Here is a 22,904-nt window from a genome sequence, read left to right as displayed (position 1 = left end):
CAGGGTGCAAGCAGAACTCGCAGTTTGAAGCTTTGTTCCCACAGTTGCTCGGACTCCTTTGGTTTAGAGCCGAGTGGAGGGTCACAACCAAAGGATTCGTCGACTCTAGATGGTCTTGGCTTCAGATTCTAGATATGCATTACGGTGTGTGGATTTGTAGGACTGCCCTTGACAGATCAGGGGTGCACTACCAATAGAAGCAGCTACACGGGTAGCAGAGAACTTGTAGAGTGAACATGAGGTTTTTTAAGTCTAGGCAGTAGTCTGAGGTGCTCTGATGAATACTCGCCAGTCGATATGTAGTAAGGGAAGTCAAATAGTGTCCACGATAAAGACACTTCGACTGTCACAATTTTATCAGAAAACTGTCGAAGTATTTGTCTTAAAGTTCCCGAATTTACTGCCCTCCGGGGAAGTTCTCGTGCTGTTATTATTCTTGGGACCGACAGCTGGCTGAAACCTGAAGTGAAAAGCTCTGAAATACACTCCTGGAAATTGAAATAAGAACACCGTGAATTCATTGTCCCAGGAAGGGGAAACTTTATTGACACATTCCTGGGGTCAGATACATCACATGATCACACTGACAGAACCACAGGCACATAGACATAGGCAACAGAGCATGCACAATGTCGGCACTAGTACAGTGTATATCCACCTTTCGCAACAATGCAGGCTGCTATTCTCCCATGGAGACGATCGTAGAGATGCTGGATGTAGTCCTGTGGAACGGCTTGCCATGCCATTTCCACCTGGCGCCTCAGTTGGACCAGCGTTCGTGCTGGACGTGCAGACCGCGTGAGACGACGCTTCATCCAGTCCCAAACATGCTCAATGGGGGACAGATCCGGAGATCTTGCTGGCCAGGGTAGTTGACTTACACCTTCTAGAGCACGTTGGGTGGCACGGGATACATGCGGACGTGCATTGTCCTGTTGGAACAGCAAGTTCCCTTGCCGGTCTAGGAATGGTAGAACGATGGGTTCTATGACGGTTTGGATGTACCGTGCACTATTCAGTGTCCCCTCGACGATCACCAGTGGTGTACGGCCAGTGTAGGAGATCGCTCCCCACACCATGATGCCGGGTGTTGGCCCTGTGTGCCTCGGTCGTATGCAGTCCTGATAGTGGCGCTCACCTGCACGGCGCCAAACACGCATACGACCATCATTGGCACCAAGGCAGAAGCGACTCTCATCGCTGAAGACGACACGTCCCCATTCGTCCCTCCATTCACGCCTGTCGCGACACCACTGGAGGCGGGCTGCACGATGTTGGGGCGTGAGCGGAAGACGGCCTAACGGTGTGCGGGACCGTAGCCCAGCTTCATGGAGACGGTTGCGAATGGTCCTCGCCGATACCCCAGGAGCAACAGTGTCCCTAATTTGCTGGGAAGTGGCGGTGCGGTCCCCTACGGCACTGCGTAGGATCCTACGGTCTTGGCGTGCATCCGTGCGTCGCTGCGGTCCGCCCCAGGTCGACTGGCACGTGCACCTTCCGCCGACCACTGGCGACAACATCGATGTACTGTGGAGACCTCACGCCCCACGTGTTGAGCAATTCGGCGGTACGTCCACCCGGCCTCCCGCATGCCCACTATACGCCCTCGCTCAAAGTCCGTCAACTGCACATACGGTTCACGTCCACGCTGTCGCGGCATGCTACCAGTGTTAAAGACTGCGATGGAGCTCCGTATGCCACGGCAAACTGGCTGACACTGACGGCGGCGGTGCACAAATGCTGCGCAGCTAGCGCCATTCGACGGCCAACACCGCGGTTCCTGGTGTGTCCGCTGTGCCGTGCGTGTGATCATTGCTTGTACAGCCCTCTCGCAGTGTCCGGAGTAAGTATGGTGGGTCTGACACACCGGTGTCAATGTGTTCTTTTTTCCATTTCCAAGAGTGTATTTATCGAGTCCTGGAACGTATATCTGATAGACAGATTAGTCGCCCTAGGAGTTGACAAAAATGTTGTCTCTAGTGAGGTCGAAGTTGAGTGTGACAGTGAAGTCACGTGGCAGCGTAAAATAGGTGTAGGTGAAACCCAATTAATTGTTGAATGTTTCTACTGGCAACCTGATTCTGCTATGACAGTTCTAGAGCCATTTAAAGGAAGTCTACAGTCAATAGCGCGTAAATACCCAGATCATGAAATATTAGTTGGCTGCGACCTTAACATGCCGAGTATAGATTGGAATGTCTATGGATTCATTGCGGTGGGGTACAGACAAACAGTCATGCAAAATACTTTTGAACACTTTTTCTGTACATTGTCTTGAGCATCTAGCTCGGCAGGCCACATGCAATTGAAATACGTTGGACCTTGTAGCTACAAATAGGCCGAACGTTATCGACAGTGTCAGTACAGAAACGGGCATCAGCGATCATGATGTCATTATAGCAACTATGACTACGAAAGTTAATAAATCGTCAAGAAGGCTAGGAGAGTGTTTGTGCTACGTAGAGCAGATAAACATTTTTAGCATCTCACTTAGATCCAGTGAGATGGGTGTAAACGAATCATGGGCAAAGTTTAAACAGACTGTAAATCGTCGTCTGGAGAATTATGTGCCTAGCATGTGGATAAAATATAGAGAAGACCCACCACGGTTCAATAACGAAATTCGGCATATGCTGAGGATGCAGAGGCTGTTGCACTCTCGGTTCAAAAGGGAACGCCCAAATGACGACAAGCGAAGATTAGTACGAATTAGTGCGTCTGTGAAAAGATCTATGCACGAAGCATACAACAACTACCACCATTACACATTAGCAAAAGATCTGGCAGAGAACCCGAGAGAATTCTGGTCTTACGTAAAATCGCTATGCGGGTCGAAGGCCCCTATTCAGTCCCTTGTTGGTGTGGCAGTTGAAGATAGCAAAACGAAACTCGAAGTTTTAAATTTCACGTTCAAGAAATTCTTCACACCGGAGAATCCTACAAACGGCCAGTCATTTGACCATCGGACGGACTCCCGTATGGACGACATAGTAATTAAGCATACCTAGCGTAGATAAACAGCTGAATGATTTTAAAGTAAATAAATCACCAGGTCAGGATGATATCCCACGCCGATTTTACAAAGAATACTTTATGGCATTGGCCTCTTATCTAGCTTGCATTTATCGTGAATCTCTCGCCCAGTTCAAAGTCCCAAGCGACAGGAAGAAAGCGCAGATGACTACATTATATAAGAAGGCTAAAAGAATGGACCTGCAATATTACAGATCAATATCCGTAACTTCTGTTTGCCGCAGAATACTTGAACATATCTCAGTCCGAATATAATACACTTTCTTGATACTGGAAAGCTTTGTCCACAAATCATCATGGTTTTAGAAAGCATCGTTCATGGGAAACTCAGCTTGCCCTTTTGTCACATGACATTCTGAGAACTATGGATGAAGGGCAACAGGCAGATTCCATATTTCTGGATTTCCGGAAAGCATTTGACACGGTGCTCCATTGCAGGCTGTTAACGAAGGTACGATAATATGGAATAAGTTCACATATATGTGAGTGGCTTATTAGAATCAAGTATGTTTTCCTCGACGGCGAGTGTTCATCACATACAAGGGTATCGTGAGAAATTCCCGAGGGAAGTGTGACAGGAGCGTTGTTGGTCTCTACACAGCCGGCCGGTGTGGTCGTGCGGTTCTAGGCGCTTCAGTCTGGAACCGCGTGATCGCTACGGTCGCAGGTTCGAATCCTGCACCGGCATGGATGTGTGTGATGTCGTTAGGTTGGCTAGGTTTAAGTAGTTCTAAGTTCTAGGGGACTGATGACCACAGATGTTAAGTCCCATAGTGCTCAGAGCCATTTGAACCATTTTTTTTTTGTTCTCTACATACATAAATCGCACAAATCTAATGGCTGTCAATTCGACTAAATACCTAGGAATTACAAATGCGAGCACCTTAAATTGGAAAGACCACATAGATAATATTGTGGGGAAGGCGAAACAAAGACTGCGCTTTGTTGGCAGAACACTTAAAAGATGCGACAAACCCACTAAAGAGACAGCCTACATTAGACTTGTCCGTCCTCTGCTGGAATACAGCTGCGCAGCATGAGATCCTTACCAGGTAGGATTCAGGGAGGACATCGAAAAAGTGCAAAGAAGGGCAGCTCGTTTCGTGTTATCGCGCAATACGGATGGAGTGTCACTGATATGATACGCGAGCTGGGGTGGCAGTCACTGAAACAAAGGCGGTTTTCCTTGCGGCGAGATCTATTTACGAAATTTCAATCACCAACTTTCTCTTCCGAATGCGGAAATAGTTTGTTGACACCCACCTACGTAGGGAGAAATAATCATCATAATAAAATAAGAGAAATCTGAGCTGGAACGGAAAGATTTAGGTGTTCTTTCTCCCACGCGCCATTCGAGAGTGGAATGGTATAGAAGTAGTATGAAAATGGTTCGATGAACCCTCTGCCAGGCACTGGAGTGTAAATTGCTGAGTAACCATGTAGATGTAGATGTAGATGTAGATGCATAAATGATTTGCCGGACACGGTGGGCAGCAATCTCCGGTTGTTTACTGATGATGTCGTAGTGTACTGTGAGGGTCGAAGTTGAGTGACTGTAGAAAGATATAACACGACTTAGACAGAATTTCTAGTTGGTGTGATGAATGGAGCCAGCTCTAAATGTGGAAAAATGTAAGTTTATCTGGATAAGTAGGAAGATCAAACCAGTAATGCTCGGATGCAGTATTCCTAGTTTCCTGCATCACACAGTCAAGTCGTTTAAATATTTGGGCGCAACGTTCCAGAGCGATATGCACTGCAAAGAGCATCTGAGAACTGTGGTATGGAAGACGAATGGTCGACTTTGGCCTATTGGGAGAATTTTAGGAAATAGTGGTTCACCTGTAAAGGAGATCGCATACAGGACACTGGACACTGGTGCGAACTATTCTTGAATACTGCTCGAGTGTTTGGGATCTGCACCAGGTCGGATTGAAGGAAGATATCGAAGCAATTCAGAGGCGAGCTGCTAGATTTGTTACCGGTAAGTTCGAACAACACGTGTTACGGAGATACTTTGGAAACTCAAATGAGAATCCCTGGAGGGAAGGCGACAATCTTTCCGAGAAACACTATTGAAAAAATTTAGGGAACCCGAATTTGAAGCTGACTGCCAAAAGATTCTACTGCTGCCAACATACATTGCACGTAAGGACCACGAAGATAAGATACGAGAGATTTGTGAGTGGAACAGGAAAGGAAATACACTAATGGCCATTAAAATTGCTGTACCACGAAGAAGACGTGCTACAGACGCGAAATTTAACCGACAGGAAGTAGATGCTATGATATGCAAATGATTAACTTCTCAGAGCATTCAAACAAGGTTGGCGCCGGTGGCGACACCTACAACGTGCTGACATGAGGCAAGTTTCCAACCGATTTCTTATACACAAACAGCAGTTGACCGGCGTCGCCTGGTGAAACGTTGTTGTGATGCCTCGTGTAAGGAGGAGAAATGCGCACCATCACGTTTCCGACTCTGATAAAGGTCGGATTGTAGTGTATCGCGATTGCGGTTTATCGTATCGCGACGTTGCTGCTCGCGTTGGTCGAGAATCAATTACTGTCAGCAGAATATGGAATCAATGGGTTCAGGAGGGTAATATGAAACGCCGTGTTGGATCCCAACGGCCTCGTATCACTAGCAGTCGAGATGACAGGCATCTTATCCGCATGGCTGTAACGGATTGTGCAGCCACGTCTCGATCCCTGAGTCAACAGATGGGGACGTTTGCAAGACAACAACCATCTGCACGAACATTTCTTCGACGATTGCAGCAACATGGACTACCAGCTCGTAGACCGTTGATGCGGTTACCCTAGACGCTGCACCACAGACAGGAGCGCCTGAGATGGTGTACTCAACGGCGAACCTGGGTGCACGAACGGCAAAACGTTATTTTTTCGGATGAATCCAGGTTCTGTTTACAGCATCACGATGGTGGCATCCGTGTTTGGCGACATCGCGGTGAACGCACATTGGAAGCGTGTATTCCTCATCACCATACTGGCGTATCACCCGGCGTGATGGTATGGGGTGCCATTGGTTACACGTCTCGGTCACCTCTTGTTCGCATTGACGGCAGTTTGAACAGTGGACGTTACATTTCAGATGTGTTACGACCCGTGGCTCTACATTCGATCCATGCGAAACCCTACATTTCAGCAGGATAATGCACGATCGCATGTTGCAGGTCCTGTACGGGCCTTTCTGGACACATAAAATGTTCGACTGCTGCCCTGGCCAGCACATTCTGCAGATCTCTCACCAACTGAAAACTTTTGGTCAATGGTGGCCGAGCAACTGGCTCGTCACAATACGCCAGTCACTACTCTTGATGAACTGTGGAATCGTGTTGAAGCTGCATGGGCAGCTGTACCTGTACACGCCATCCCAACTCTGTTTGACTCAATGCTCAGGCGTACCAAGCCCATTATTAGGCCAGAGGTAGATGTTCTGGGTACTGATTTCTCAGGATCTATGCACCCAAGTTGCGTGAAAGTGTAAACACATGTCAGTTCTAGTATAATATATTTGTCCTATGAATACCCGTTTATCATCTGCATTCCTTCTTGGTGTAGCAATTTTAATGGCCAGTCGTGTAACTACTAGAGGTACAGGCAATTTGACGTAAAGGAGTGCTACGTTTGAGAGATTTTTGTTGTTATACACTTTTCAGGTGCACGATAAAAAATTTAACGAAATAAGGGTATGGAAAATAAATGCTCTTACTTCATCTACAAGAGGGCTCCCACCACTATTTCTTATTTCAAATGTCATTGGTGTGGCTGCCTAGGCCGCAGCGCAGGTAGCCTGCTGCCGAATGCGATCCAGGTGTTCCCCGAGCGAACTCTGTGTGTGCGCCACTGACCTGGCGGCGTCCTCGTCGAGGTCGTCTTCGTCGCCGAGGAAGCGGACGTGCTCGCGGACGACGGCGTCGAGGCGCAGGGGCTGTGGCCGTCGCTGCCAGTAGAAGTAGCCCAGCGGCGAGTGGCGGCGAAGCAGCAGCAGTTTCTCGGGCAGCGCGCCGCTCTGCAGCCGCTCCAGCAGCAGCGACCGCAGCTGGCGCAGCAGCTGCGCCCCGTCCACGCCGTCGTCCTCCACCTGCCCACACACCCCGTGAATAGTCTCCCTATCTAACGGCAAACGCTCAGTTTATTTTTTATTTTACATTGGTGTCCGAAATTAACCCTAAATTTACGAGGTGTGGTCTCTCAGACCGCGCGAAAATTTTCAAACTCGCTCTAGAAGGCCAGTTGTGGTGGAATGCTTCTATAAACCCCGTACCCTCCTTAAATTGCCAAGCCAATGATGTTTTGTTGTCGGTAGCGTTATCGCCTGTGTTGACACGTGTTGCTGATAGGTGTTGGAGTCTCCTAGACCTCGCCGCGTGAACTACGTACCTGTTTTCTTCAGTACGGTACCATATAGCTGAAAATGTGTTGGCACGAATGTGTCATTTTTAACTTTCCCGAGTTTGATGAAATTGTTAGTTGGCCTGTGGAGGTAGGTGTCAGTGATATAGATCAAGAAATAAACGAAAAAGACGACGATTTTGCATTAGCCAGTGATCACTGATCTGTGGTAAAAATTGCTGTTTTGAAGAGTGCGCCGCAGCGCGTAGAGCAAAGCAGTCGCCCTCCGTTTCTGGCGGTGGAGCCGCTGTGGCAGTCGCAGCTTTGGTGTCTCCCTCTGGCGGGAAAGGGGAAAGGTTGCCTGTTCACGTGCATTTAAGGGGCGCTATGAGCTCGCCAGTCGTCCATCAACTCCCCCTCCTGGATGATGCCCTCTCTCCCTCCATTTATCCCTCCTATCAAGTCTGATCCTCACCCCCTCCCTCCTTTCCTCCATCCTTTTCTTGGGCTCCCTCTCCCCCCCTTCCATCTTCTTTTTTCCCCACCTACCCTCTCTCTGCCCCCCTTCTCTCTCCCTTTTGCATTTCCCTCCTCTGCCTTTTCCCATTCCCTCACGCATCTGCCCTCCCCCTCTTATCACTCCCTCCTTTGCCCCCCCCCCCCTTTCGTTTTTCCTCTCCTCCCTTCTTGTTTTCCCCATCATTTGTCCAGGTCCAGCCCCCCCCCCCCCCCAACGGCCCTAGGCTATGGTGTGTCCTCTGTAAGGTGTCGGGCAAATCCAACACCTTCCATGAAAACCCTGACATGATGAACAAATCCAGTAGTATGTCACATAGCTCCGAATAAATCGTGACATTAAATTAACCAAAGTAATACGAGTAACGAGTGAGCAAATGGAATACCACAGACTAACACAAGAATGCCTAAATGAATGTCATACCTTCCCACCGTGAGATAGACGCAGTTCCGAGGGGAGAAACGAGAAGCCGAGAGCAGAACCGTATTAACCTAGAAGGCCCTACGATAAGGGATGGACACCCACGTTGCCAGCTAACCGCTAGGACCACCCCCCAGCCCATGTTAAAAGCTAGAGCCCTCCAGAAGAACAGTATATATCTTACGATGACACTAAAAGGACCACACCAGCTGCAAGTTTTAGCGTGAGACTTTTTCGCGTCTCAGTTACGTTGCAAACTTTAAAAACATTGCCCCACCACGAAAAGTATAACGTTTCTCATTGGATAGACAGAATTTTCGTAGGCAGAGCTTAAGGTTAACATTGAGACCCTGATTGGTCAGATGAAAACACAGCCAGATAGTTTTTTTAAACCAACTTCGGTAAATTGTAGTAAGGAGAAGTTAGGAGAGTTGCTTCCGAGACGACGAGGTGAGTGGAGCTGTGCTGCCCACCGCCCCCTGACGAACACCGACTTGGTAATGAACGCACACGATGCCGCATAACAGCGCATAAAGCTTCACTCAGAACTGCAGAAGTCTCATCTGTTACACCCCCTTTTTGCGTAATACTAGTGTCCATCGTCAATTAAAGCTCATGGTGTTCTCATTTGCCACTTGAAGTAAAAAACTGAAACGCGATGATTTTTCTATTATGTAGTTACTGAGAAGCCACATCAGCCACTGTAATTTACGACAAGTTAGATAAGTAATTAAAGATAATTGAGGGTCACTGTAGACCATTTTGATAGTTTTCTCTCTTGTGAAACTTAATTTAAACCTAGATTATAGATGTCATATGGCATAGGTCATCCTTCGATCCATTGTAGAACTTGGAAACCCACTCAGGGAATATTCGTTCACATTTTTGTTGAACGCAGTTGGTTTTTATCATCCTGTATTAAAACATTTCCTTTTATCAATAGTGCAATTTATAAACAATGTTTAGAATAAAATTTCCAATGGTAAACTTAACTGCTTTTTCGACGTTATTTTACCAGCTAACTAAAAATAGGAAAGCCTTGAACCCTTTCCACTAAATTTAGTTAGTATTAAGATTCTTTTACAGGGAGTGCAATGGAGCTGACGCTGAAATCATTAAGTATTTGGTTATATCATCGCTAGTCTCACTGAACTCTTCTGAACTCCACATGTCGTGTGTGGTCTGGCGTCTCCTTACCAGCAACAGGTCCCAGGTTCAAACTAGTCAATTCCCTAAAAAACACGCTCAGAGCGTCGTTGCGCGAAAGTGGTAGGGAGACACGATATAGAACAAACAGACAACACGCAGAATGTTAGACCTCTTTGTGCCGACATTTTAGTGCTGTGTTTACAGTGAGTGTCCAGTGTTGTGTGTCTTTTCCGAAGTGTTGCGAACGGCTGTCGCTGGGTGCGATTTTATATCTCTTGCGAACAGAAACCAGACTGTCGCCATGTTTTTTATTTGTCTGTCTACTATGTTACCTGTCTGCATCCTGTGTATTTTTATTCGCTTTGCCAACCCTTTGCTTTGCATTTTAACTTTCCCCAATTTTCCGCCATTTTACAATTTAAGTCCCCGTTTTATCGCCTGCTTTTATTGTTTCTTAACTTCTCCTTACATTTTAAAAAGTCTGTAGGCTGCAGAGCAGCGTAATAAGCTGCTGCCAGCCCGCCCCCTTCGGGGGGAATCGAAATACAATAAAGGAAAAAAAGAGGTTGAAGAAATTGGAAGGATTTATTCCGAAATTGAAGAAATGGGCCCACTAACACCTAAAGAACAAACAAAACACTAGCTCTGAAAGATGTTCATTGTGTGGATTTCGCTATTCACGTAAAAACAGAAAAGTCCCCCAGCATGACCATTTGATTGGAAAATATGTAGGCCCACAATGCAACTAGAGTAACTTAAAATTAAAGCATCCGACGTTTGTAGCCATTCAACTAAATTGTCAGTATATGACTCACATTTGCCTGTGGAAGGTTTTGGGTAGGACGTGAAAGAAGTAGACTTCATACCCGAAAACGATACACCAATTTTGGCAAGAATATAGAAAATTTGAAGATGATATTTGACACATTTAGGTTCACAGTCTCAGGTCTTGAAAAAGACCAATATCTATGAAAACAGTAACTACTTTTATCCAAAATTCAGTGAAAAATTTTTTGTTAGTGAAATACATTTATCTTTCATTCTAAATAGAAAAGTATTTAGCTGAGAGAGAGAGACTTAACTTATGACCAGTTCATAATTTTGCAATAAACTACGTTTACAATTTTTTTTATAAGATAGGAAAATGTTTGAAAAGTAATATTGAACCTATGCCTATTTTATAATTCTACAGTGAATATTGATAGTAGTATTATTGAAACCATTCAGTTTGAACACGCCTTGAAGGAAAAGTATATGTCTTTTTCTGCTGCCATTATGCAAACAGCCATGTTACCTTATAACTGTTAGCATGTTCTTTAACGTGAACATATGTAGATGCCAGAGTTCATTGCACTCGCGTGTGGCAACAAATAGGTTTTACTGCAGTAAGAGTTGAGAACTAATACCTTGTTTCTTTAGTGTATTGAAAGTGTGTTTAGTATGCTCTGCTACAGTGGACTAGATTAAGGCCCCCCTCCACTGAAAATAGTTCAAATGCACAAAGATACTTAATTATAGCAAGTTTCAATTACTCTTCCTATTCAAGTGAACTTCTGTACAATATTGGACTCCCCTTGTGTATTAAAAGTACATATTAATGTTGTAACAGGATCTATAGTTCTTCTATTGTGCTCATGCTAAATAACAATCAATAAAAAGTCTTGACAAAATTCCACCAAATCTGAAGAAGAACAGATGACACACATTAAAAAGTTTCTCCCAAAAAATATAGTTAGTCTAACAACTAACTAGACGAACGGAAGAAATTTGAAGAAAACAGCTTCCTCGAAAGGAAGAATTTTACAATAATCTGAACGACTTTGCTATAAGTGGTGAAGACTAAAAGCGTGCAAAATTGGCCCGGAAGAAATTAGACACCGCATAGGAAGGACTCTTGGAAATGCCATCAAGTATCTTGGTAGTTACCATGTACTCACATGTTTAACTTGACGACGATTTACATCAGAATATTTTAATCATCTGAGGATGGCAGTATGCCGAAACCGATAATAAAGTGTAAGATAGCTGTGTGATCAAGACGGACTTGTGAAAATAAAACGAAAATCATCCCCTGCCCGCCATGAACCGACCTTACCTACAGGGTGCGAAGTGCTTGAGCAGATTGGCAAACAGTGGTTGGTTCTATCTGCGCAGAGCACGTACAGATCCTCGTTCCAGCCCACCTGCCCCTATCTCAACTGCAACCATTAAAGCAGCTCAGCCTGCAGCAACGTAGACACAAGAGTACGTTCGTACCGAACCACAGTGGTTAAATCAGACCAACCTGGATTTCCTTGGCAAGCTTCAAGGGGCCCCTTTCAGCCTGCTGCATCGACAACAGGTTACGTTATCAATCCAGTGTGAGTAACCAGGTATATGTTTGCATAGGAATCTCCACTGCAACTCATTTATGATAACGGCTGGTGCAGCAAAATGAACAAACCAGACTAAAAGAAGACTGAGGAAAATTTAAGAACTGGTGAATATATTCCAGTCCCGAAACAGAGTTTGCAAGTCTAGAAGGGAAAAACTGTCTTGTGTTTATAAGACAGCTTCAGATAAATCGGTAGATGTCTCGCATTGAAAACTGTGTAAGCAGTTACTGGTCACTCACGCGCGGTTGTTGGTAGTTGCTGTGGGCTCAGACGTCGTATTGATGGGTGATAATGCTCAACTTCATAGAGTACGGGTGGTTGATGTTTTTTGGAAACGGAAGATATTCCACGCATGGCATGACCTGCCCGCTTGTAACACCATAGCTCTAATGCTCTACTGATTTAATTTGCCCTTTTGTTTTATTTAATGTTACATCGTTGAGCTTCTGTAAATGTGTTTGAATCGATAACACAAAATTGTATACTCCTTTCTTTGTTAAAACTTTGATGTCATGATTTGATTCTATGCAATGTAGTGTATCTGTCATTTAAATTCTTTGTCCCAATTGGAGGGATACAAAACTTACTGTATATATTTGGAATTTGTTTAAATAATTTTTTATAGAAATGTCAATATGTGCAAAGGTTCTGTTTTATTTAAAATGTTTGGCTGTTGTTATGTAATTGCTGATCCTCACTTAGGGTTCTTAATTATTTCATATGCAAAAGGTGTTGTGGTTCCCGTCGGGAACGGAACTGTGTAGCGCGCGCAAATTGTGGTTTGCCTTGGTAGAAAAGGTAGAATTGAGAGTCAGTCGGGGACGAGCTACCAAACTGTCAATTGGTCATGTAAAAGCTGCATATAGTGCTGGTGCCGAGAGAGGCTTTCCGTGCCACTTTCCAATGTCTCGGATGGATGGATAAACAACTGCCGGCAGGAGTGGCCGTGCGGTTCTGGGCGCTACAGTCTGGAACCGAGTGACCGCTACGGTCGCAGGTTCGAATCCTGCCTCGGGCATGGATGTGTGTGATGTCCTTAGGTTAGTTAGGTTTAATTAGTTCTAAGTTCTAGGCGACTGATGACCGCAGAAGTTAAGTCGCATAGTGCTCAGAGCCATTTGAAACATTTGATAAAGAACTGGAGCTATTCAAGAAATGATGTCTATCATCGCCACCAAGAAATGACATATTCCGGCAATTCTACCTGCAAATCCTCCTACCAACATGCAATCGCCACCACATTGCGTAATCAGTGTAATGGAACGCTATAGGAATGTACAGTGAAGGATCAGCTTATTGGATATTTAGTGTACTCAAATACAAGGTAAATTTTAACTGAACTTTTGTACCAACCGTGATTTATCCTCAGTCACATATCCACTTAGGGTCCCTCCCACGCTAAAGTGAAAGAAAGTTAAAGTTAATGTGGCAAGAGAGTGAGCTAAAGTACATGATGCTTGCTCAAAATAATTTTTCTATTAAAACTGCTTATTAATATATTGTTGCCAATTTCAAAATTAAAGGTTCAGGATGGTAAAGTTTTGCTTAGTAAATGATCACATTGCTGCTTCCTGCAAATCGCAAAAGGTGAGTCAGTTTCTTACAGATATGTCAAGTTGTGTTTTACTGCAGTGCTTGTACGTTAAAGTTAATCATACTTATTTTCTCAAACAAGAATGTCAATAATTGTCTTGCCTAATTAGGCTGGCGACCGTTTTCCTTACTCTTTGAACAATGTAGATAGTTAAAATATTGTTTGTTACTGTTTAAATATTTCCGTAATTCTGTCTTTCACTTCCGATAAGCCACCTCCGTTAGGTACAACACGGTCAACATAACAAAATTCCTCTCAGAGGGTAACACTGCTCTGTTGCTTTATACCATAATTACTTTAACAAGATAGTTTTTATTTCACGACCTGCCTCCAACTTTAAGGTTATGGTATAGCAGTAGCGGACAGGAGTGTTATACGTGGCTTTTCCGTGACAGGACTGCTTTGTTCTGTAGGGGCATAGTACGTAATAAGCCAAGCTTAGTATTTGATTGTATAAAGCTACGTAAATGCAATTGCAGTGTTATACGCTCTCCCGATTTGAATCCCATAGAGCATGTCTGGGATGCACTAGGGGTTGCATCACGTCAGCATCCACCAACCACTCTCCAACACGTGTGAGAAGCTCTGCAGGAAGAATTGACAACGGCCTTGCCGCAGTGGTAACACCGGTTCCCGTCAGATCACCGAAGTTAAGCGCTGTCGGGCTGGGCTAGCACTTGGGTGGGTGACCATCCGGTCTGCCGAGTGCTGTTGGCAAGCGGGGTGCAGTCAGTCCCTGTGAGGCAAACTGAGGAGCTACTTGATTGAGAAGTAGCGGCTCCGGTCTCGGAAACTGACATACGGCCGGGAAGAGCGGTGTGCTGACCACATGCCCCCCCATATCCGCACCGCATCCAGTGACGCCTATGGGCTGAGGATGAGAAGGCGGCCGGTCGGTACCGTTAGGCCTTCAGGGCTAGTTTGGGAGGAGTTTCTTTCTGCAGGAAGAATTGGCGTTATTGCCTCAACATGAGATTGACGACATCCTTCACAGCACGTCCCTTCGTTGTCAGGCCTGTATTCGTGCCAGAGGTGGTCACGCCTTATGCGGAGTGGAGTAAGCAGTTGTGAGAATATGTGTGCAAATCCGTTAAGTTAAAAGAAAAGAACATTTTTGTCTACCGTTGTGCACACGTTCTGTAATCTTTAAATCATTTCCACTTTACTATCACCTATTTATACTGTTTTGTGGCACAATTAACGCAACCTGCAAAATTTCCGTTTGTTTGATGCTTTACCTTTGGACACCAGTGCATATGTCGTTTTCCGTAGGACCAAATTGAAGAGCAAGTCTCCACGATCATGGAACAAGTCAGTACATGAAATTATAACATAAGAGTAATAACAGATAAAATGAATGATGTATGAATCCTATGTAGACGACAAGCCATAAGTTTAAACAAACACAACCAACGACGTAACACTGAAATTAGCTTAATTTTTTAATTTTTCCAGAAGTTCCCTTACAGGACAGGAGTGAGCCATGAGGAAACTCTTCTGTTTAGACTTGAAAGTGCTTAGTTGTTACTAAGATTTGAACTCTTCTGGCAGCTTATTGAAAATAGATGCAGCTTAATAACACTTGCCTTTTCACACAAGAGTGAAGGACATACGTTCCAAATGCAGATTGGATTTCTGCCTAGCCTTAACCGAGTGAAAGCTGCTAACTCTTGGCAATATGCTGATATTATTAACAACAAATGGCATTAAAGAAAATATGTATTGAGAAGCCAGTGTCAGAATTCTCAAACTACCGAACGGGGTCGACAAGAGGTATAGGACTTACTCCACATATTGCTCGAACCGCCCGTTTGTGAGCCAAAAATACCCTTTTTGAATCAGAAGAGTGGCCCCAAAAAATAATACTGTACGTCATAAGCGAATGAAAATTAGTAAAAAAAGTCTACTTCTCATGTTAAACTATCAGTTATTTCAAAGTTATTTATACAGCTACATCTACATCGACTTGCATAATCCGCAAGCCCCGTATGGTGCGTGGCGGGGGTACCCTGTATCACTACTTGTCATTTTCTTTCCTATTCCACCCGCAAATAGAGTGAGGGAGAGACGACTGTCTATGTCGCTGGCTCCGTATGAGCCCTAATCTCTCTAATCTTATCTGCGTGGTCCTTACGCAAAAACGTAGTAGAATCGTTCTGCAGTCGGCTTCAAATGTCGGTTCTCCAAATTTTCTCAATAGTGTTCCTCGGAAAGAAAGTCGCCTTGCCAACAACAATTCCCATTTGAATTCCCAAAGCATCTCTAATACTTGAGTGTTGTCCGAGCCTACTGGTAATAAATCTAGCAGCCCGCCTCTGAACTGCTTCGATGTATTCCTTTAATCATACCTGATGTAGATCCCAAACACTCGAACAGTACTGAGCAGCGGGCCGTACCTAGTTTCCTGCAGATGAACCACACTTACCTAAATTTCTCCCAATAAACCGAAGTTGACAATTTGCCTTCCCTACTATAATCCTTGCATGCTCATTCCATTTTATATTTGCTTTGCAACGCTGCACCTAGATATTTAATCGAATTTACTGTGCCACGCAGCAGACCACTATTACTATATTCGAACATTATGGGTTTGTTTCGCATTAACATATATTTTTCTACATTTAGAGCTAGGTACCATTCATCAGACCAACTAGATATATTTTCCAACTCAAGTACCATGTTGTAAAGCAGCTGAGAGGCAATGGTTTGTGGACTATAACATTCCATAAATGGATAAGGTTGCCCAGACTCCCGACCTCTGAGGATGAAGATTTTAGAACTATAAGTTCGATTTATCATGCAGCAAAAGATTTATTAAGGGTGATAAACAGAATACTTGAAGAAAGACTGGGAAAAAAAGGAGCAGTAGGGACTTAGAACAGGGAAAGGAACAAGAGGTGCAATACGATTGCTGAGAATTATAGGCGAGATACAACGAAAGAAGAGAAGATTATGTTGTTTTCATTGACTTGGAGAAAGCTTTTGATACAGTGGAATTAAATAGTGGACAGACTAAAGAAGAATGGTGGCAAGTGGAGGGTAGAAGACTGATAAAAAAGGACCTATACCTAGAGCAGAAAATAAGAGTACAGATTGGGAATGAGATGACAGTGGAATGCACAATTGGAAGGGGAGTGAGGCAAGGCTACTGCCTCCCCTCTATACCGTTTAACATATATTTAGAGTATACTATTCAGAAATGTTTGAAACAAAATACAGGAGTGGGGTTGGTGGTAGGAAGATAGAATGTATTCGATTTGCGGGTGATATGGTGTTACTGGCAGAGAGAGAAAGAAGTATGACTGAAATGTTAAAATAATTGAAACTTCCTGGCAGATTAAAACTGTGTGCCAGACCGAGACTCGAACTCGGGACCTTTGCCTTTCGCGGGCAAGTGCTCTACCAACTGAGCTACCCAAGCACGACTCACGCTCCGCCCTCACAGCTTTACTTCTGCCAGTATCTCGTCTCCTACCTTCCAAACTTTACAGACGCTCTCCTGCGAACCAAGCAGAACTAGCACTCCTGAAAGAAAGGATCTGGTTAAAATAATTAAATAAGACCTATGAAGAGTTCGGTATGAGAATTAATAGGGAAAAGCCAAGATGTATGTTGATAAGTGCAAGAAAATTAAGAACAACTATTAAATTAGGACAGGAAGACATAGAACTACTTAGTACTTTCAGACATCTGGGAAGCACTATCACGGACAATATGTGATGTAATAAGTAGATGAAAGAACGTAAAGCAACCGCCAAGAAAGCGTTTAATAACAAGAGGAGGTGCATGGTCAGAGACGTAAGGTAGACAATGGCGAACTGCTACATATGGAGCATGGCGTTATAAGGAGATGATACATGGACACCGAGGAAAGAGGAATGGAAGCATTTCAGAGGAGGATGGAAGGGACAAAATGGGTAGACAAAGTGAGAAATGAGGAGATGTTGAGAAACGGAGAGAAGAGAGAGAAATTTTAAAGGTAATGAGAAAGAGGAAACAGAACTGCACTGGAGCGCTGCTGCTACAGTCGCAGGTTCGAATCCTGCCTCGGGCATGGATGTGTGTGATTAGGGTAGTTAGGTTTAAGTAGTTCTAAGTCTAGGCGAATGATGAACTCAAATGTTAAGTCGCATAGTGCTTAGAGCCATTTGAGCCATTTGAATTGCATTGGACACTGGATTAGAAGAGATTGTTTATTGAAGGAAGCTATAGAAGGAAAGGTGAATGGAAGAGGAAGAAGAAGAAGACGGCGAAGATACCACGTGGCGGATAATGTAAGAATAAGAAACAATTATAAGAAAACGAAGAGGTTAGCGAGTGAGAGGACTGCGTGGAGAGATACATGTGAAATGGCTCTGAGCACTATGCGACTTAACTTCTGAGGTCATCAGTCGCCTAGAACTTAGAACTAATTAAACCTAACTAACCTAAGAACATCACATACATCCATGCCCGAGGCAGGATTCGAACCTGCGAACTTAGCGGTCACCCGGCTCCAGACTGTAGCGCCTAGAACCGCACGGCCACTCCGGCCGGCAGATACATGTGAAGACCTGCCCTAGGGCAGAACACTGATGACGATGATGATGATAATGGTGACGGTTGGATGAGTAACAAAGTCAGCTTCGCTCCAAACCCCAGCGTCGAAACTCTTCAAGAAGAATGTGCTGTCATTCCTTCTCAGACATTCAGACATCTCATCAAAAGAGTCGCCAGCAGAGTTCAAGCAGTCATAAAAGTAAAGGGTGGACACACGACATATTACTGTCCAGTAATACGTGTCTAGGTACTTTTGAACAGATGTTGTTGTTGTTGTGGTCTTCAGTCCTGAGACTGGTTTGATGCAGCTCTCCATGCTACTCTATCCTGAGCAACTTCTTCATCATCCAGTACTTATTGCAACCTACATCCTTCTGAATCTGCTTAGTGTATTCATCTCTTGGTCTCCCTCTGCGATTTTTACCCTCCACGTTGCCTTCCAATGCTAAATTTGTCATCCCCTGATGCCTCAGAACATGTCCTACCAACCGATCCCTTCTTCTTGTCAAGTTGTGCCACAAACTCCTCTTCTCCCCAATTCTATTGAATACCTCCTCATATGTGATCTACCCATATAATCTTCAGCATTCTTCTGTAGCACCACATTTCGAAAGTTTCTACTCTCTTCTTGTCCAAACTATTTATCGTCCATGTTTCACTTCCATACATGGCTACACCCTAAACAAATACTTTCAGAAACGACTTCCTGACCCTTAAATCTATACTCGATGTTAACAAATCTCTCTTCTTCAGAAACGCTTTCCTTGCCATTGCTACTCTACATTTTATATCCTCTCTTCTTCAACCATCATCAGTTATTTTGCTCCCCAAATAGCAAAACTCCTTCACTACTTTAAGCGTTTCATTCCCTAATCTAATTCCCTCAGCATCACCCGACTTAATTCGACTACATTCCATTATCCTCGTTTTGCTTTTGTTGATGTTCGTCTTATATCCTCCTTTCAAGACATTGTCCATTCCGTTCAACTGCTCTTCCAAGTCCTTTGCTGTCTCTGACAGAATTACAATGTCATCGGCGAACTGATAGTTGGTTTGAAACTTCCTGACAGATTAAAACTGTGTGCGGACCGAGACTCGAACTCGGGATCATTGCCTTCCAAACTTCACAGAAGCTCTTCTGCGAACCTGCATGGTAGGAGACAAGGTACTGGCAGAATTGAAGCTATGAGGACGGGGCGTGAGTCGTGCTTGGGTAGCTCAGTTGGTAGAGCACTTGCCAGCGAAAGGCAAAGGTCCCGAGTTCGAGTCTCGGTCCGGCACAGAGTTTTAATCTGTCGGGAAGTTTCATATCAGCGCACACGCCGCTGCAGAATGAAAACCTCATTCTCGAGATAGTTGGTTTGTAGGAGGGGACCAAACAGCGAGGTCATCTGTCCTATCGGATTAGGGAAGGATGGAGAAGGGAGTCGGCCATGCCCCTTCAAAGGAACCATCCCAGCATTTGCCTGAAACGATGTTGGGAAACCACATAAAACGTAATGTAGGATGGCCCGACGTGGGTTTGAACCGTCGTCCTCCCGAATGCGAATCCAGTGTGCTAACAACTGATCAGACAGTTTTTGTGTGCTTAGTGCAGGCGCGGCGCCTGTCGGGACGGTACCTGCAGCGTGGCGAGCACGTTGATGACGGAGCGCGCGGCGTCGTCCTCCACGGCCCAGACGGCGTCGGGCCCGGCGAGCAGCCCCGCGAAGTCTCGGCCGGTGGTGCAGGCGAGCACGGCGGCCGCCAGGCGGCGGTAGAGCGCGCACGCCGCCACCAGCGCCGCCGCCCCCGGCAGCGCCGCCGCCGCCCCCGCCACCCACGCCGCGCTGCACGCCACGCGCACCGCCCACGCCTCCGCGCGCTTCCGCTCCTGCCGGCACCCGCGCCCGTGGCACGTGTACACTCCGCGACAGGCGTCCCATAGGCAACCAGCCGTACGCCAGTCACGTTACTTATCAATACTGCTACTTCCACAGCTGTCAGAGCCCATTACAAGCAAATGTGCAGAAGTGATGTTTTTCATGGAATTGTTAAGTGGGTCTCAGAACATGGATTCTCCATTAATCTTTCATCGAGCATACACAGAAACATTACTGCGAAAAGCAGGACAAGTACGAGTAGGATTCGCGCTCAGGCGGTTCCGTACAAACTCAATCATGTATGCACAGAATGTCCATAATTAATGTTCCAATTTCAAAAATCAGTAGAAAAACAATCGCGGCTCGGAACGACGTAACGTTTGAACAGTATATTATTAATAAAGGGGAATCATCACGGAGGAAAAAGAAAAAAAAAGAAGATGGCGCTATAGGGATCTTAAAGGGGTAGGACGTCAAACGGGCCGACTTAGAGCAGGGAAGGCATCGCAGGACATTTTAATCTCCAGTGTCTATACTTTTACAAATAAATTCATAAAACTTTGTCAGCATCACCAGGAAGGATTCAGGATTCATACTCATTGCAGTGGAAGTTCGAAAACATAACAAAATAATTTTTTTTACGTGCGAAATTTCATCATTTTTTTCACTTACTAATGGCTGCATTTGTTGCTATCGGTACACTTTTCTTCATAAGTTAGAGAGATTCTTCGATGAATTTTGCACAGCATACATACCATACTCACAGGTGTATGAAACTCTAGACTTTATGTAATTTATGAAGAAACGAATGAACTGTTATATTTTAAACTTCATGTTTAGAAAAAACACAAATTTTATAGTTAATTACCTCAATTTTTACCACTGTTTTTAATGGATTTGGAAAATTGTAGAGTTTCTTACACCTTTAAGTATGTTTTGTATGCTGTGCAAAATTCATCGAAGAATCTCTCTTTTTTATGAAGAAAAGTGTACCTATAGCAACAATTGCTGCCATTAGTAAGTGAAAAAAATGATGAAATTTCACATGTAAAAAAAAATACTTCGTTATGTTTTCGAACTTACACTGCAATGAGTGTGAATTCTGAATCCTTCCTGGTCGTGCTGACAAAGTTTTATGAATTTATTCGTAAAAGTATAGAAAGTGGAAATTGAAATGTCCTGTGGTGCCCCTCCTGCTGCAAGTCGGCCCGTTCGACGTCCTACCCCCTAAACGTAAATCGGGTCATGGAGTCAGGTACAAATGACAGATGAATCGCAATACGACATCTATGATTTGAGTTGCACATTACACAATCCGTACTGTTCAAGATGGCTGACTGCGTGAGTTCGGCAGTCAAAAGTTGTTGCACTATCAGTTAGAAAAGCCCGTACACCAAGACAAGGTTATACACTACTGGCTATTAAAATTGCTACACCAAGAAGAAATGCAGATGATAAACGGGTGTTCAATGGACAAATATATTACACTAGAACTCACATGTGATTACATTTTCACGCAATTTGGGTGCATAGAAACTGAGAAATCAGTACCCAGAACAACCAACTCTGGCCGTAATAACGGCCTTGATACGCCTGGGCATTGAGTCAAACACAGCTTGGATGGCGTGTACAGGTACAGCTGCCCATGCAGCTTCAACACGATATCGCAGCTCATCAAGAGTAGTGACTTGCGTATTGTGACGAGCCAGTTGCTCGGCGACCAGTGACCAGACGTTTTCAGTTGGTGAGACATCTGGAGAATGTGCTGACCAGGGCAGCAGTCGAACATTTTCTGTATCCAGAACGGCCCGTGCAGGACCTGCAACATGCGGTCGTGCATTATCCTGCTGAAATGTAGGGTTTCGCAGGGATCGAATGAAGGGTAGAGCCACGGGTCGTAACACATCTGAAATGTAACGTCCGCTGTTCAAAGTGGCGTCAATGCGAAAAAGAGGTGACCGAGACGTGTCACCAATGGCACCCCATACCATCACGCCGGGTGATACACCAGTATGGCTATGACGAATAGACACTTCCAATGTGCGTTCACCGCGATGTCGCGAAACACGGATGCGACCATCATGATGCTGTAAACAGAACCTGGATTCATCCGAAAGAATGACGTTTTGCCATTAGTATACCCAGGTTCGTCGTTGAGTATACCATCGCAGGTGCTCCTGTCTGTGATGCAGCGTCAAGGGTAACCGCAGCCATGGTCTCTGAGCTGATAGTCCTTGCTGCTGAAATCGTCGTCGAACTGTATATGCAAATTGCTGTTGTCTTGCAAACGTCCCCATCTGTTGACTCAGGGATCGAGACGTGGCTGCACGATTCGTTACAACCATGCGAATAAGCTGCCTGTCATCTCGACTGCGATACGAGGCCGTTAGGATCCAGCACGGCGTTCCGTATTACGCTCCCGAACCCACCGATTCATTCTGCTAACAGTCATTGGATCTCGACCAACGCGAGCAGCAATGTCGCGATACGATAAACCGCAATCGCGATAGGGTACAATCCGACCTTTATCAAAGTCCGAAACGTGATGGTACGCATTTCTCCTGCTTACACGAGGCACCACAACAACGTTTCACCAGGCAACACCGGTCAACTGCTGTTTGCGTATGAGAAATCGGTTGGAAACTTCATGTCAGCACGTTGTAAGTGTCGCCACCAGCGCCAACCTTGTGTGAATGCTCTGGAAAGCTAATCATTTGCATATCACAGCATCTTCTTCCTGTCGGTTAAATTTCGCGTCTGTAGGACGTCACCTTTGTGGTGTAGCAATTTTAATGGCCAGTAGTGTACAATGAATTTTGTTTTGTATTCGGAGCTCAGTTCGAAGAGTAACTCATCACTGAAGACAATTCTATTACAGTCAATGGTACTCCAGGCCGAAGAGCTGCCTGGAGACGCCACTTTCAGCGATAGGACACCAACCTGACTGTCGCCCGCCATACGCCCTGATAACGAGAAGTGATGTTCTGGGGCGCCATTCCTTTTCGTATCAGGACCCCTTTGGTTGTCATCCGCAGCATATTTACCGCAAAGCGGTA

General features: G+C 44.9%; 1 protein-coding gene and 1 pseudogene across 1 annotated transcript in view; one reads left to right on the top strand and one right to left on the bottom strand.

The window, feature by feature from the left end:
- LOC124606053 overlaps window positions 1-22,904 on the bottom strand; it is a 172,915-nt gene that overhangs the window by 109,825 nt on the left and 40,186 nt on the right. The window contains exons 4-5 of the mRNA XM_047138013.1: window positions 19,608-19,859; window positions 6,909-7,141 (exon numbers count right to left, since the gene is read on the bottom strand). Coding sequence (XP_046993969.1) covers window positions 6,909-7,141; window positions 19,608-19,859 — 485 coding nt within the window. The remainder of the gene's footprint in view (window positions 1-6,908; window positions 7,142-19,607; window positions 19,860-22,904) is intronic.
- Window positions 14,047-14,164, top strand: LOC124607817 (annotated as a pseudogene).

This window comes from Schistocerca americana, chromosome 3 (genome assembly GCF_021461395.2).
Source record: "Schistocerca americana isolate TAMUIC-IGC-003095 chromosome 3, iqSchAmer2.1, whole genome shotgun sequence".
NCBI classification, from domain to species: Eukaryota; Metazoa; Arthropoda; class Insecta; order Orthoptera; family Acrididae; genus Schistocerca; species Schistocerca americana.
The sequence above is the reverse complement of the archived record's forward strand: the minus strand, read 5'-3'. Positions and strand labels throughout refer to the sequence as shown.